Source organism: Mixophyes fleayi, chromosome 9 (genome assembly GCF_038048845.1).
Source record: "Mixophyes fleayi isolate aMixFle1 chromosome 9, aMixFle1.hap1, whole genome shotgun sequence".
In the NCBI taxonomy this organism is placed as follows: domain Eukaryota; kingdom Metazoa; phylum Chordata; class Amphibia; order Anura; family Limnodynastidae; genus Mixophyes; species Mixophyes fleayi.
Genome location: NC_134410.1, coordinates 83,208,794 through 83,223,464, shown reverse-complemented (window position 1 = coordinate 83,223,464; position 14,671 = coordinate 83,208,794). Strand labels below are relative to the sequence as shown.

General features: G+C 43.5%; 1 protein-coding gene across 2 annotated transcripts in view; it reads right to left on the bottom strand.

Moving 5' to 3' along the window:
- Window positions 1-14,671, bottom strand: part of LOC142100788 (rho GTPase-activating protein 6-like) — a 238,407-nt gene that overhangs the window by 27,855 nt on the left and 195,881 nt on the right. For both annotated transcript variants that reach the window (XM_075184601.1, XM_075184602.1), the window contains 2 exons: window positions 13,210-13,358; window positions 8,394-8,558 (listed from right to left, as the gene is read on the bottom strand). In XM_075184601.1, coding sequence (XP_075040702.1) covers window positions 8,394-8,558; window positions 13,210-13,358 — 314 coding nt within the window. The remainder of the gene's footprint in view (window positions 1-8,393; window positions 8,559-13,209; window positions 13,359-14,671) is intronic.

The window sequence follows — 14,671 nt, the reverse complement described above, 5'->3', positions numbered from 1 at the left end:
ACTCCGTCAAAGTATGATGGAGACCCCAAAACTTGTAGGGGTTTTCTCAACCAATGCTCAGTTCATTTTGAGCTCCAACCTCAAAATTTTTCTACCCATCGTTCCAGAGTGGCCTATCTTATTTCATTGTTTTCTGGACAAGCTCTGGCTTGGGCTTCCCCTCTGTGGGAGAGGAACGATCCAGTATTACAAGATAGTGCCAAATTTATTTCTATGTTCCGAAGTGTATTCGATGAACCAGGTCGTGTAATCTCCGCTGCTTCCAGCATTCTCCGTTTACGTCAGGGTTCTCGTACAGTAGGCCAGTACGTCATTCAATTTAGGATATTAGCCTCTGAACTTCAGTGGAACACTGAAGCATTAATTGCCGCCTTCTGGCAGGGGCTCTCCGATAAAATTAAAGATGCACTGACTACCCAAGAGCTACCTACGTCATTAGAAGATTTGATTTCCCTCTGCCATCGTGTAGACATGAGGTTTCGTGAAAGGGAATCTGAAAAAACAACTTCAGTTAAAGCACCTCTTCGCTCAACCCCTCAACTTCGTCCAGCTTCATCTCCTGTGATCCCCATGGAGATAGGACGTTCCAAATTAACTTCTGAGGAGAGGAACCGAAGAGTAAAGAATAGACTTTGTATCTATTGTGCTGATTCCACACATATGCTCAATTCTTGCCCTAAGAAATCGGGAAATGCCAGGCCCTAACTAGTTCTGGAGAGGTGAAGTTAGGGTCCCTGGAGTCCTCTCCATCTTCTACGAAATTAAAAGTCTGCGCTTTTGATGTTACGATTTCCTTTGCTACCAAATCCTTTGAGTCCCAAGCACTGATTGATTCTGGAGCACCAGGAAATTTCATTTCTAAATCCCTAGTGAATCAATGGTCCCTACCAGTGATTACTTTGAAAAGACCGATTACTGTGACTGCTATAGATGGATCACGTCTCATCAATGGTCTCATCACCCAGAGTACGTCCCCAGTAATGCTTCAGATTGGTGTGCTACACCATGAAGAGATTTCGTTTTTAATTCTTCCTGTTACTACAAGTCCGATTGTTTTAGGCCTTCCATGGCTTCAATGTCATTCTCCCCAGATTGACTGGCGCACTCCTCAAGTTACGTCTTGGGGAGCTGAATGTCATCATCGTTGTCTTTCCCAAGTCATTCCTCTGAAAATACAGCAATCTTCCATCTCATCTTCCTCACCGGGACTTCCTCCTCAGTATGCTTCATTTGCCGATGTTTTTGATAAAGCTCAGTCTGAACGTCTTCCTCCTCATCGTTCATGGGATTGTCCGATCGATCTTCTACCTGGCAAGACTCCTCCTAGGGGTCGGGTCTATCCACTTTCGTTACCTGAAACTCAAGCTACATCTGAATACATCCAAGAAAATCTCCAGCGAGGTTTTATTCGACCTTCCACCTCTCCCGCTGGAGCCGGGTTCTTCTTCGTAAAAAAGAAGGATGGATCACTACGCCCCTGCATAGATTTTCGTGGACTTAACGCCATTACTATTAAAAATCGGTATCCCATTCCTCTGATTACTGAGTTATTTGATCGCATTAAGGGAGCTCGGATCTTTACCAAGTTGGATCTTCGTGGTGCCTATAATTTAATTAGAATCCGGTCCGGTGACGAATGGAAGACAGCTTTCAACACCAGAGATGGGCATTATGAATATTTAGTAATGCCTTTCGGGTTATGTAATGCCCCCGCTGTTTTCCAGGGCTTCATTAATGAGATCTTTCGGGACTTGTTATATGTATGTGTCGTTGTCTACCTGGACGACATATTGATCTTTTCACAGGACCTGCCTTCTCATCACCAACATGTGGCAGAGGTTCTTTCCAGACTCTGGAAAAATTCATTATTCTGCAAACTAGAAAAATGTTCATTCGAGTTGCCCCAGATTCCATTTTTGGGTTATATTGTCTCCGGAGTTGGTCTACAAATGGATCCAGAAAAGGTGAATGCTGTGTTACATTGGCCTCAGCCAACTACTCTTCGTGCCATTCAGCGTTTTTTAGGTTTTGCCAATTACTATAGACGCTTCATTCAAGACTTCTCGTCCATTGCATCTCCTATTGTGGCCCTGACTCGTAAAGGGGCCAATACTAAGCAATGGTCATCTGAGGCTCTCCAAGCCTTTCAATTTCTTAAAGAGTCCTTCTCCTCTGCTCCCATTCTTTGACAGCCTGATGTGACACTTCCCTTCTTCCTAGAAGTAGATGCCTCTAATGTTGGCTTAGGAGCCATTCTCTCCCAACGATCGGAGCAACAAAAATTCCATCCTTGTGCCTTTTACTCTCGGGGTCTCCTGCCTGCGGAGAGGAATTACACTATCGGGGACAAGGAGTTGCTGGCTATCAAAGTAGCATTAGAGGAGTGGAGATACTTGTTGGAGGGAGCTCGTCACCCTGTGACGATTTTCACGGATCATAAGAACTTGTCATATCTACAGTCTGCCCAATGCTTGAATCCTCGTCAAGCAAGAGGGTCTCTTTTCTTTTCTCGTTTCGAGTTAATCATAACCTTCAAACCAGCTGCCAAGAACAAGAAAGCTGACGCTCTATCCCGAGCTTTTGTGACGTCCTCTGACGTTGAAGAGGTTTCCAACCACTCTATACTAGACCCCAAATGTATTTCGCTGGCTGCTTCTTCCACTAAAGTGCTACCATTTGGGAAGACCCTCGTGCCTCCTACTCTTAGGAGGAAAATCCTTTTGTGGTTCCACTCTTCTCGTTTTTCTGGACATGCTGGTGAACGCAAGACCTTTGAGATTCTCTCTCGAAGTTACTGGTGGCCCTCGATGAGGAAAGACGTCAAAGAGTTTGTAGCTGCTTGTGAATTGTGTTCTCAGTTTAAGACCTCCCGCAGAACCCCAGCGGGTTTGCTTCAACCACTACCCATTCCATCCAAGCCCTGGACCCATATTAGTATGGACTTTGTTACTGATCTTCCGCCTAGTAAAAATTGTAATACTATTTGGGTAGTGGTAGACAGATTTTCGAAGATGGCTCATTTTGTCCCTTTGTCTGGTTTGCCTTCCTCTTCTACTCTGGCTGAGCATTTCGTCAAGGAAATCTTTCGTATTCATGGATGTCCGTCTGAGATTGTGTCAGATAGAGGAGTACAATTCGTTTCCAGATTCTGGCGGGCCCTTTGTAAAACCTTGGGCATACGATTAGCACTCTCATCTTCCTACCATCCTCAATCAAACGGACAAACTGAAAGGGTCAATCAAGATCTTGAGACCTTTATAAGGATGTTCTCATCAGCCAATCAAGACAACTGGGTAGAATTGCTTCCTTGGGCTGAATTCGCTCATAACAACATGTACCATGAGTCATCTTCCAAAACTCCATTCTTTGTGGTTTAAGGTCACCATCCGTCTTTTCCGGAATTTCCTGCCCTCCCTCCCACCCAAGTTCCTGCTGTAGAGACTGTTTGTCAGACCTTCAAAAATATTTGGTCTCAGGTCAAAACCTGTTTAAAGAAGACTTCTGCCAAATATAAGTCTTTTGCAGATAAGAAGAGGCGGGCTATTCCACCACTGAAAATTGGAGATCGTGTCTGGTTATCTACCAAAAATATTCGTTTGAAGGTCCCATCTATGAAATTCGCTCCCCGTTTTATTGGTCCATATAGGATCATTCAAGTGATAAATCCAGTTTGTTTCAAACTTCTACTTCCTAAGAATCTTCGTATTTCCAACGCCTTCCATGTGTCCTTGCTCAAACCTCTCATCATCAACCGTTTCTCGGCCCCTCCTTCAGCACCTCAGCCAGTTCAAGTTCATCAGGAGGAAGATTTCGAGATTACTCATATATTGGACGCAAAAATTTCACGAGGAGTTCTTAGTTTCCTTGTTCATTGGAAGGGCTTTGGTCCTGAGGAGCGTTCATGGATCAAAGCTGAAGATCTCAACGCTCCAGCTCTTCTTAAGAAGTTTTATTCCAAAAATCCGGACAAGCCCGGTTCCAGGTGTTCTGTGCCCACCTTTAAAAGGGGGGGTACTGTCACTCACCAGACTGTGAGTGCTTCTTCCCGTGTGTTTAGGAACCATGGCCGTCCACCATCCTGAGGGTCTGCGCATGTGCAGCCCTTATCAAACCTTCAGTTCATGTTCCTTTTAGTTAATTGGCTGATCAGGCAACACTCCCTATTTAAAGCACCTGCTGTCTATGCCTCGTTGCCTGATCTTGGAGTCTCATTCCCCATGAGCCTCTGAAGGTGTTCCTGTGTTTCCTTGTGTATTCAGCTCTGCTGATTCCTGTGGGTTCCAGACCACTTCAACTCTCCTGTGGTTTCCAGACCACTTCAACTCTCCTGTGGTTTCCAGACCACTTCAACTCTCCTGTGTTTCATCGTGACTGTATTAGCTGATTCCTATCCGCTGCCTCCGTGCACTACAGTTATCTACTCACTTCAACTCTCCTGTGTTTCATCGAGAATGCACCAGCTGATTCCTATCCACTGCCTCCGTGCTTAACAGTTCCAGCTCATCTCAACTCTCCTGTGTTTCATCGTGACTGCATTAGCTGATTCCTATCCGCTGCCTCCATGCACTACAGTTATCAGCTCACTTCAACTCTCCTGTGTTTCATCGAGACTGCACCAGCTGATTCCTATCCGCTGCCTCCGTGCTCAACAGTTCCAGCTCATCTCAACTCTCCTGTGTTTCATCGTGACTGCATTAGCTGATTCCTATCCGCTGCCTCCGTGCACTACAGTTATCAGCTCACTTCAACTCTCCTGTGTTTCATCGAGACTGCACCAGCTGATTCCTATCCGCTGCCTCCGTGCTCAACAGTTCCAGCTCATCTCAACTCTCCCGTGTTTCATCGTGACTGCACCTGCTGATTCCTATCCGCTACCTCCGTGTACCTGCAGTGTCCTGCTTGCCGCTACCCTTCAGTTCTACTCGTGTCTGCAGCCAGCTGATCCGCTCTCCGTGCTTCTACAGTGTTCCTGCCTGTGTCAACTCGCCTGTCTGCATTGGATCAACGCTCCGCTGCTGTCCTCTACTTGGATTCCGCTTCTACTCTTCAGTGCTCTCCCGGTGACCAGTCCTATATACTACGGCTTCCTGAGTATTGTTCCATCGTTGCTGGTCTACCTACCTGTGCGCTGCACCTACTTGGATACCGCTTCCATTTCCCTGGGACTTCGCATCCTGCCGGCCTCCTGCCGCTCAGGTATCTCTGCACCCCCTTCTGACAGCCTGCTCTTCTGAACCACGGTATGCATACTTATCATTGACTGTGCTCGTGTATTGCATACCTTGCTGGACTGAGTTGTTCTTCTCTGAAGTTGCCTATCCACTGAGACTATTGCCATCATTTAACTGTGTTACCTTTTAGTCTGGATAGTTCCTGAGACTTTGTATATTTGTGCAGTGCTGCTCTGTTATTACTACTTTGTGCATATCATCGTGGGATCAAGTTCAGTGTGCCCGTGTATACTCTGCATTACATTTATCTCCCCGTGCTCCTCCTCACATATATTTCAGTGATACAACTTGCTAGAGGCAGACCACTGATACCTGTTTCAGTATCCTTCCATATAGCAGTGGTACAACTTGCTAACGCAGACCACTGACTTCCCGGATACCTTCACCTGGATTCCGTTCCCTCACCTAGACAGCGGTACAACTTGCTAAACGCAGACCGCTGACTTCCATCACCTCCTCGTTGCTTCTGGACATTCCTCCTCACTATAGCAGTGGTACAACTTGCTACCGCAGACCACTGACTACCCTCAGGTTTCCTTTGTCCATTCAGTTCCTCATGTACTACTACCTATATATTACCAGTGCTGTTGGTCATAGACTTTCCACGAGCATTCTCTACCATCTGCTGTCTCCTGTTCCGTGATCACCCCGCTACCAGAGTACCATATTACCATCTATACTGCTCTGGTAAGTCCATCACCTGGTGATCCCTGGGTAAAGACTCCTAGTGCCCGTGACAGATAGTATGCAATATTTGTAAATATATCAATGAAGAGCCGGCAACTTCACTCACACGACCCTGGGGAATAAGTTCTCCTAAGTAGGTGTTAACCCTACCCAACGCGTTTCGTGTAATCTTTGTCAAGGCTTATGGGGTTGTGAACACTTCTATTTAAACCTGGGCTGATCAATCACTCCTCAGATGTCTAATTATGTAACATGTATATAACATGTATACATCCTGAAAGTTCTACTCACAAACAACATAGGTGTTCCACTAATAGAGTCATTCAACCCTCCTCGTCTTACAACTTTCTTAGAAGAACTTCTTCCCCGGGGTTCATGTGAGTGATGTTGCCAGCTCTTCATTGATATATTTCACACATTGTATACCATCTACTCTGGGGCAAGAGGCCATCCAAAGATGGATGTGCAGATGATTGTTTTTATATTGTTTTTTTTTATATATATATTGCTATCTTTGTTGCAATAAAACATTTTTAGATAAAAGGTAATGCACTATTAGTCCTTTTTTCCACATATATGTATGGACACATGCTGTATGAGCGGAAAAGGACGGTATTGATAGCATCACAGAAGAAAAAGATATCACGCTATATGCTGCATATTGAAAAAGTTCTTGTAAATGCATACCCTCAGGGGGACACATTGGAAATAATAACTGGGTAATAGCTGGTGTTGCGTGTTTAATACACAAGGTGTCTGGATGGGCCAAATCTATATATATGAGATTGCACTATGATCTCTTCTTTTCTGGTTTACTTTGCATACCATCTTGAGAGCATATAAAAAGGGTAACAACTATCATTAGAGACTGTTTTTTTCAAATTTACCAACTTTGCTGTGAAAGAGAACACACATATGAGAGACATTTGTTTCAAGGAAAGTGTTTTATATATGAAGGTTTCCTGTTTTTTTCCACACATTGTATTGTTTTATGTCAGTCATTAGCGCCGGTCCTATTTTCATTATTTTTCTTTGTATGGTACTTTCAACTCATTTGTGGATCAGAAGTGGATTTAGGTGGCTGCTGAAAGACTGAGTTTTGCGTTGGTATACCACTTACATGTTTTGTGTTTTGGTGTTTATAAGATTTAAGTTGTGTGTGGCAGGACGTGTTGAAATTCCTTGGGTAGGTAGGTCTCAACACAAAGGTCCAGGTTAAGCACAGTGTTTCTAAACATCTCTTTGAATGCCTGATGTTTATAAAATATACAGTTAGGGTGATGGGGGATTCCCGTTGTTCGGGAATGTTAGAGTTGTCCTTACAAAGCACCAGTGAAACCTTTCCTTCCATGATGGCTGCCAAGTCACAGTGGAAGGTTGACGGGAGATACGAATATACTATAGGAGCTAATTAAGCAATGTAAAATCTCTGTATTAAATGTTGGGAATATTAGTTTTATGATGAGCAAGCTGCTGAGGGAGAAGGCATGTTTAATAGTGTGGGTGTTTTTAATTTAATGTTGGGATTAGTCGGTAGGGAATAGAGGTGTTCACTTGTTTCTCCGATTTCAAGGAGGTGAATACTACCGCTCCCTTTTTTTAAACAGTGGCCAACAGAGCTTAAGACAGTAGCAGCAAATGGTCAAACCTCTAAGAACAGGAAGGAGAGAGCAGCAAGGTTTGTCAACTGTCCTAATTTTGGCGGACCAGTCTTGATTTTGAGGAACATGTTTCATGCACTCAAGACTTTCTCTTGACAGGGACAGTCAAGAGGTATGTTCTGCTTCATACTGTTTTTCAAATCCGCATTTGCCAGTCTGCTACAGCAGTGGAGTAAGGGTCGCAGTGATGCTCACATTGCTGTTCCATGATTTGGGCAGTCCGTGCAGACCACATTTGACGTCAATACTGGGAGTCACCAGCACTCTTCACAGAATTCCTACCCACATGGTGCAGCTGCAATGACCAGAACCCTCCTTCGTCTGACATGTTTGGCTTAAATAGCAAAGGGAGAATGTTGAGGGAACAGAAATAATATATTTGTCACATATGTTCCCTCACCATTATCCCCTTGCTACATATGAGATGGGGGTGATCCAAGCATCCCTCTTGCTCACAGGCTCACTAAGTTCATCAAATGCCCCATATCTGATTTTGCTGCCTACTTTGAACACCACTTTTTTTGCAGTATATCTGATGAACTGGACAATGATTTTTTTGTTGAAAAAAAATACTAATATATCTGCTTTTCCAAGAAACACCTGTAAACTCTTCTTTCTGTTTTTGAACATTATATAAACTCCTCTTTAATTTGACATATGTCTAGTGATAAAATGCATTTATTTCAGTGATACAAACACCACCAACTATTGCTAGTGCACAGTTACCTCAACATGATTTCAGTGGCTGTTGCATCTGCGTGCAAGGTAATCTGTTATCTAAGGATGATGTATGATAGCAATATGTTATACACACCATATACAACTTTTGATGATGCTGTATTAGCGTCTCTGTCACTTTGATCTGTGCCGCACTGTCCTGGAAGCTTTGCTTTTCACACTCCAAATCCCTTTCATTTTGTAGCAAGTTTGGACCAAATATGGTTGCCAGGTTAGCAGCCGACATTTTGTTTCCAGGAACCTGTGAACAAGAGTATGCCCTATATCAATTTACATACACAGTTTAAAGAATTCTAAAGCACAAAATAGTCCACACACCTTATGTAAACACATATTGTAGTAAAATAGATGTTTCAATCTTCAATATTTAGATAATAGGTGGTCCCACTGCAACATCACCTACAGTCTGCAATAGTTATTTATAAATAGCACAATGTTACAATGTTCACAAACGACAAACCTGCTGAAATTGGCACAACTGGACTGCGGGGCGCAATGTCTAACATGCTCCCAGTGTTCACCAGGGATCCCTGCAAGGAGGTATATGCGGGTCATGGCCCACGTAGACAATGCTTAGTGAGTTAACTAGTGAGAAAACGTAGAGAAGACGAACAAGCTGGGTCAGAACCAGTACAGACAGAGCAAGTACCGAAGGAGAATCCACAGGGGTCATCAGGAATAGCAGAGTAAGTACCAGAAATTAATTGAAGTCAGGACACAGGCTAAGGTCAGAACCGGAATAACAATCTAATATACTAAGAATTTAGGAGAGATAACCACAAGAACCAAAATACAGTCCAATGATACTCAGGCACTAGGGAGAGGTTAAAGAAGCGTCACTTCCGATATCTGCTCTCCGTCTAATTGCCTAGCAACGGAAGACCCTGAAAGATTCAGCCGGAAAACTAGTTGGATGTGGGAGGAGGACGAAGCTGTCCGTCTCTGAGAGGTTGGGCAGAGCAGGGTCGGCGTTTGACAGTAACCCACCTTTTAATGGTACCTTTTGAGTTGAGGAAAATTTCTTCTTAAATAAAGCAAAAAGATGGGAAGCGTGAACCTCCTCAGCATAAATCCAAGTCCAGACTGTAACCCTTCATATCAATCAAAAACTGTAACCTGACTTTAAAGATTCTTCATCCGGTATTTGCTTGATCTCAAATTCCTCAACAAATTGAATCTCCATTGCAGGTGAAGGAGAAGTTTGTTTGTAGAACCTATTTAGAAAAAGTGGTTTAAGTAGAGTAATGTGAAACTCATTGTGGTTCTCGCTGGAGGACAGTAATTTAATTTTAAAGGTTACTGGATTAATTATTTTGTATAATGGAAAATGGGCCAATGTAATGAGTTGGCAATTTCATGAAGAGTAACCAGAGATTAAGATTTTTAATAGAAAGCCACACCTTGCCTCCCATTTTAAGTTTGTCTCTTCTTGTCTGCTGTTTTCTTATAACATAGAGCAGCCTATGATAAACTGGCTTTAGTTTGAGACCAGATTAGAATAAAGTCATGAGTCAAAGAGACCTGAGAGTCTCCAGGGAAAGAAATCCTAGGGAGCAAAGGATGTGAACCAGAAACTATGAAGAATGGGGTGAAACCGGTAGACTAATGTAGATGATTTTTATGGACAAATTTGGACGAAACAAATAAATTGCTCCTATTGTTCCAGAAATGTGCATTGTTAAGAAGTTATCTTAGTTCTGGCTCACCCTTTCAGTCTAGCCCAGTGGTTCCCAAACTTTTGCAGTTCACGGCACCCTTAGAGTCTCCAAATTTTTTCAAGGCACCCCTCCAAAATAATTGTATGCAAAAATGCCCCTCTGCATCCAGAGACACTGCCCCCTCTGCATCCAGGGACACTGCCCCCTCTGCATCCAGACACTCTGCCCCCTCTGTATGCAGGCACTCTGCCCCCTCTGTATGCAGGCACTCTGCCCCCTCTGCATCCAGGCACTCTGCCCCCTCTGTCACACTGTCCCCTCCTCTGCCCTCTGTCACGCTGTCCCCCCTCCTCTGCCCTCTCTCACGCTGCCCCCTCTGCCCTCTGTCACGCTGTCCCCCTCCTCTGCCCTCTGTCACGCTGTCCCCCTCCTCTGCCCTCTGTCACGCTGTCCCCCTCCTCTACCCTCTGTCACACTGTCCTCTCCTCTGCCCTCTGCCACGCTGTCCCCCTCCTCTACCCCCAGGCACGCTGCCCCCTCTGCAGCCCTCTGTCATGCTGCCCCATCTGCAGCCCTCTGTCACGCTGCCCCCCTCTGCTGCCCGCTGTCCCCCTCCGCTGTCACACTGTCCCCCTCCGCTGCCACCTGTCCCCCTCCGTTGCCACACTGTCCCCATCTGCAGCCACCTGTCACCCTGTCCCCCTCCGCTGTCACCCTGTCCCCCTCCGCTGTCCACTGTCCCCCTCCGCTTCCACACTGTCCCCCTCCGCTGCCACCATCCTTTTCACTCTGCCCCACGCCAGACATAAAAAAAAGAGAAGACAGAAACTTACCAATCAGCGCGGCGCCGGGACCCAGCAGCCTCCTCTCTCCTGCAGCTGTCACTGAATAAAGACGTCAGTGCTGCTTTATGTCTGGCTCGCAGCACCCCAGTGACAGTGCCGCGGCACCCCTGGGAGCCGCCGCACAGTTTGGGAACCGCCAGTCTAGCCATTGAGTGGTAACCAGAGGAAAACTTTAAATGAATCCCTACCTTTTAACAGAAAGCTATCCAAAAATGAAAAATAAATAAAGTACTATGATCTTAGATCATATCCCAGGGAAACCATGGAGGGGGAAGATCTCTCTGATGAATAGGTAGCCAAGGAGTGAGAAAGATGGTAAGCCTTTCAAGGGCATAAAGTGTGCCATTTTAGAAAAATGATCCACAGTTACTTAAATGGTATTGAATCCTTTGCTAACCGGCAAATTAGTGATAAAGTTCATACAAATGCTGGACCAGGGTCTATAGTCCTGCACATCACTTAGAAGAAAAGGCCACCAATAGAATCTAGAAACCAACTAAAGTGTTTTCTTAAACCTAGCATGACCGGCCAGTTTGGATCCGTGGGTCTACTGAACTATCTTGGGGTGGAATTCAGGAATGGGGAAAGAATACCCTGCCATAAGAGTTTTAGGAGAGGCGGTGGTCTGAGCCACAATACTCATTACATTTACAATAGGTCTGACTTCAGTGAAGACTTGGAGATCAGTAGGATCAAATGAACAGGATAAGGACGTCAGTTGTCTTATTATTATTTTTGGTGCCCAAATGAAATGTCAGAATTAGCTTGAATCGGGGGAGAAGAATAATGATGATCTAGCATGCTGGCATTTAAGGCAATGAGCCACTTACAATAAGTTCTTGTGGTCAATGTAAATTGTTACAGCATGTCTTGCTCCCTCAAGTAGGTATCACCATTTTTCCAGAGCAAGCTTGATACCAAGAAGTTCTTGATCAACTATCCCATAGTTTCTCTATGCAGGAGAGAATTTCTTTGGGGAAAAAACAAAATGGTGGAACTTCCCCGATGATTTATTTTGAGAAAGAATAGCTCCAACCCCTACTGATGAAGCATCGACCTCAACATAGAAAGGTTAAGTGGTGTCTGATTGATAAAGGACTGGAGCCAAAGTCTTGTTTTAAAACTTGGACAGCTGTGGTCACCTCTGGAGATCATTGTTTGAGAGGTGTGTTGTATGTCCTGTTTTCCCTATTGTACAGCGCTGTCGAGCACTATAGCACATTACAAATCTACAATTATAATAAGTTCAGAGCAATAGTTTGCATCAGCTGAAAGGAAGATTTGGTCATAAGAAGTAAACAGGATGTTTCTGAAGAAGTAAATAAGATGTTTATGAAATGCTCATCAAGAGACCGATAAGGACGGGCTGCCAGGAGCATAACTTTTATTCGGTTATTTGAGAACCTTGGATTTGATTATACAAATTATTCCAATGCTGATGGTTTGAGCTGTGAACTAGTCACAGAACCATTCCTTGAAAAAGCTTGACATTTTCCAAGTGGTGTCTAACTTGTTTTTGTCAAGGTTATGCAAATCTCAGTTTCATCAAATATCTAATTAACCGGCAAGAACTTCTGGTGTGTTCAGTAATAATTAGGCTATAATTTTTTACTTGTTAAATGACAAAATACTACAATACCACAACTGTTCTCTTGTACAAGATGCAGAAACCCTATTTTTAGTATTCTGTCAGTATTGTGTTAAAAGTTTGTGGGAAAACACAGATTCCTACCTGTGAAGCACTGCTTGGCTTCTAATGAGATACTTAAAAAAAATTCAGGTGACCTGGAGGTGGTGCCCTTTCCATCCTTACCCATACCAACCACTTGGTTTAAAGACACTAAAATGTAAAGTGGCTGGTGTCTATTATTTATGCACCTCCTAAATATCAGGTGCTTACATAGCTCAGTACTTTCTATACCAAGGACAACACCTTAAAAAAACTGAAAATAATTCACTACACAACACACACCCTTCAAGCTTTTGCTTTGCTCCACACAATTATTATGATATATCTCAAAATCACAGAACTTTGATTCACATTCCGCAGTCTGTTATTTTCTTTTTTGATTTGTTGTAAAAATTGTTTGAATTGTGAGATGCGATTACAACTAGCTCTTAGGTCAATAACCCAAACCTGAGTTTTCTACAACATGTGCAAATCCAGTAAATTAATTAAGAAGTTTTGGTTGTATGCTAGGCATTAAAGTAAACCTATTGTTGACTGCTAAAACCACACCTAACAAAGTTTGAGGATTAAAACAGATATTGATAACTTATATACCGTTACCTGTAGTATATTGCCACAAGCATGTAAATTGAAAGTATAGCAGTCTTTAAATATATTGATAAAAGATATAAGATATTCACAGAGCCCTATTGCTCTCACCTGTTCTCCTCTGAGGCTTACTGTGTCCTTTTCATGATGAGTCACCTTGTGCAGAAGCTGTAAAATACGAAGAAGCGTGTCTGCATTGCATGGGGGCAGGGCAAAAATGAGGTGTTGCAAAGTACATAACTGTTCCTCAAGACCCATTCCTGCAGAAAACAAAGTGTATTTTCAGGTAAGTTTGAAATTAATAAACAGGTAACAATAAAATATGGTGTACCATTCATGTTTTATAATCCATATCAATGTCTTACTTCCAACACGTCAAAATGTTTAATTTTACAGACACATATAGATATTTATACCATAACAGAAGTATTGTTATATCTTAATATGTACCAAATAGATTGTGAAAAGCCAAAACATATACAAATAATATAAGTACGGTCATTGTACATGTGCTAAAGTCATACTTGCCAACTCTCTCGGAATGTCCGGGAGACTCCCGAAATTGGGGTAGGTCCGGGAGGGCAGGCAAGTATCCCGCATATGGCAACTTGCTGTCAAAATGACGCGATTCACGGTGAATCGCGTCATTTTGGCCCCACCCCGCGCAACTAAAACAGCATTTTGTCACGAGGGCGGAGCCAAAATGAGGCAATTCACCGCGCCCCGCCCCTCCCGCCCTCCAACCATGCTCCCCTGCCCAGGATCTCCCGGAATTAAGTTTTAAAAGGTTGGCAAGTATGGCTAAAGTTGCAGGGTCTGATTATCCAATAGGCTGACTAGGCTGCAGCCTAGGGTGAAGAGGCACAAAATTTTGAGGAGGCGCAAAATTCTATTTATGGCGCACTGTGAGGCTTCTTGCACTTGGAACAATAACCCCTTTGCTAAGGAAATGCTCCTATGGCACAGGATTATAGATGATATTCTATGTATTGAGAGGTTCCCAGGAAGATCTCAGTGCCTTTCTCAAGTACATAAATTACAATTATCTTAATTTATGCTTTACAGCCCACAGTAGCCAGCAAAAGGGCAAATTCTTACATCTTCAGATCTATGTAGAGAAAGAGGTGATTACAAGAAAAACATTAATTAAAAAGGTTGATTGTAACACCTATATCCCAGGCCACTAGCAATCATCACAGAAACTGGCTAGAAACGTACCTAAGGGGCGGAAATTTAGAAGAATCAGAAGAAACTGCACATATACAGAGGTCTTTGAAAACCAAACCACATTGCTTGAAAACAGGTTCCTAGAGAGGAATTATGACACTGGGGTAGCAGACAGAGGAACACTATTTACCTCCTAAACTAACAGTAATGAAACAGACAAAGATAGGTCACACACTTTAGCACCAAAATGAGAAGCTATCAACTATCCTGCCTCAAAAACCTTCAGTCATCATCATCATCATCATCAACATTTATTTATATAGCGCCAACATATTCCGTGGTGATTTACAATTGGGGACAAACACAGTAATAGACATATGGGAAAAAAACAATGGACAGCGCTGGA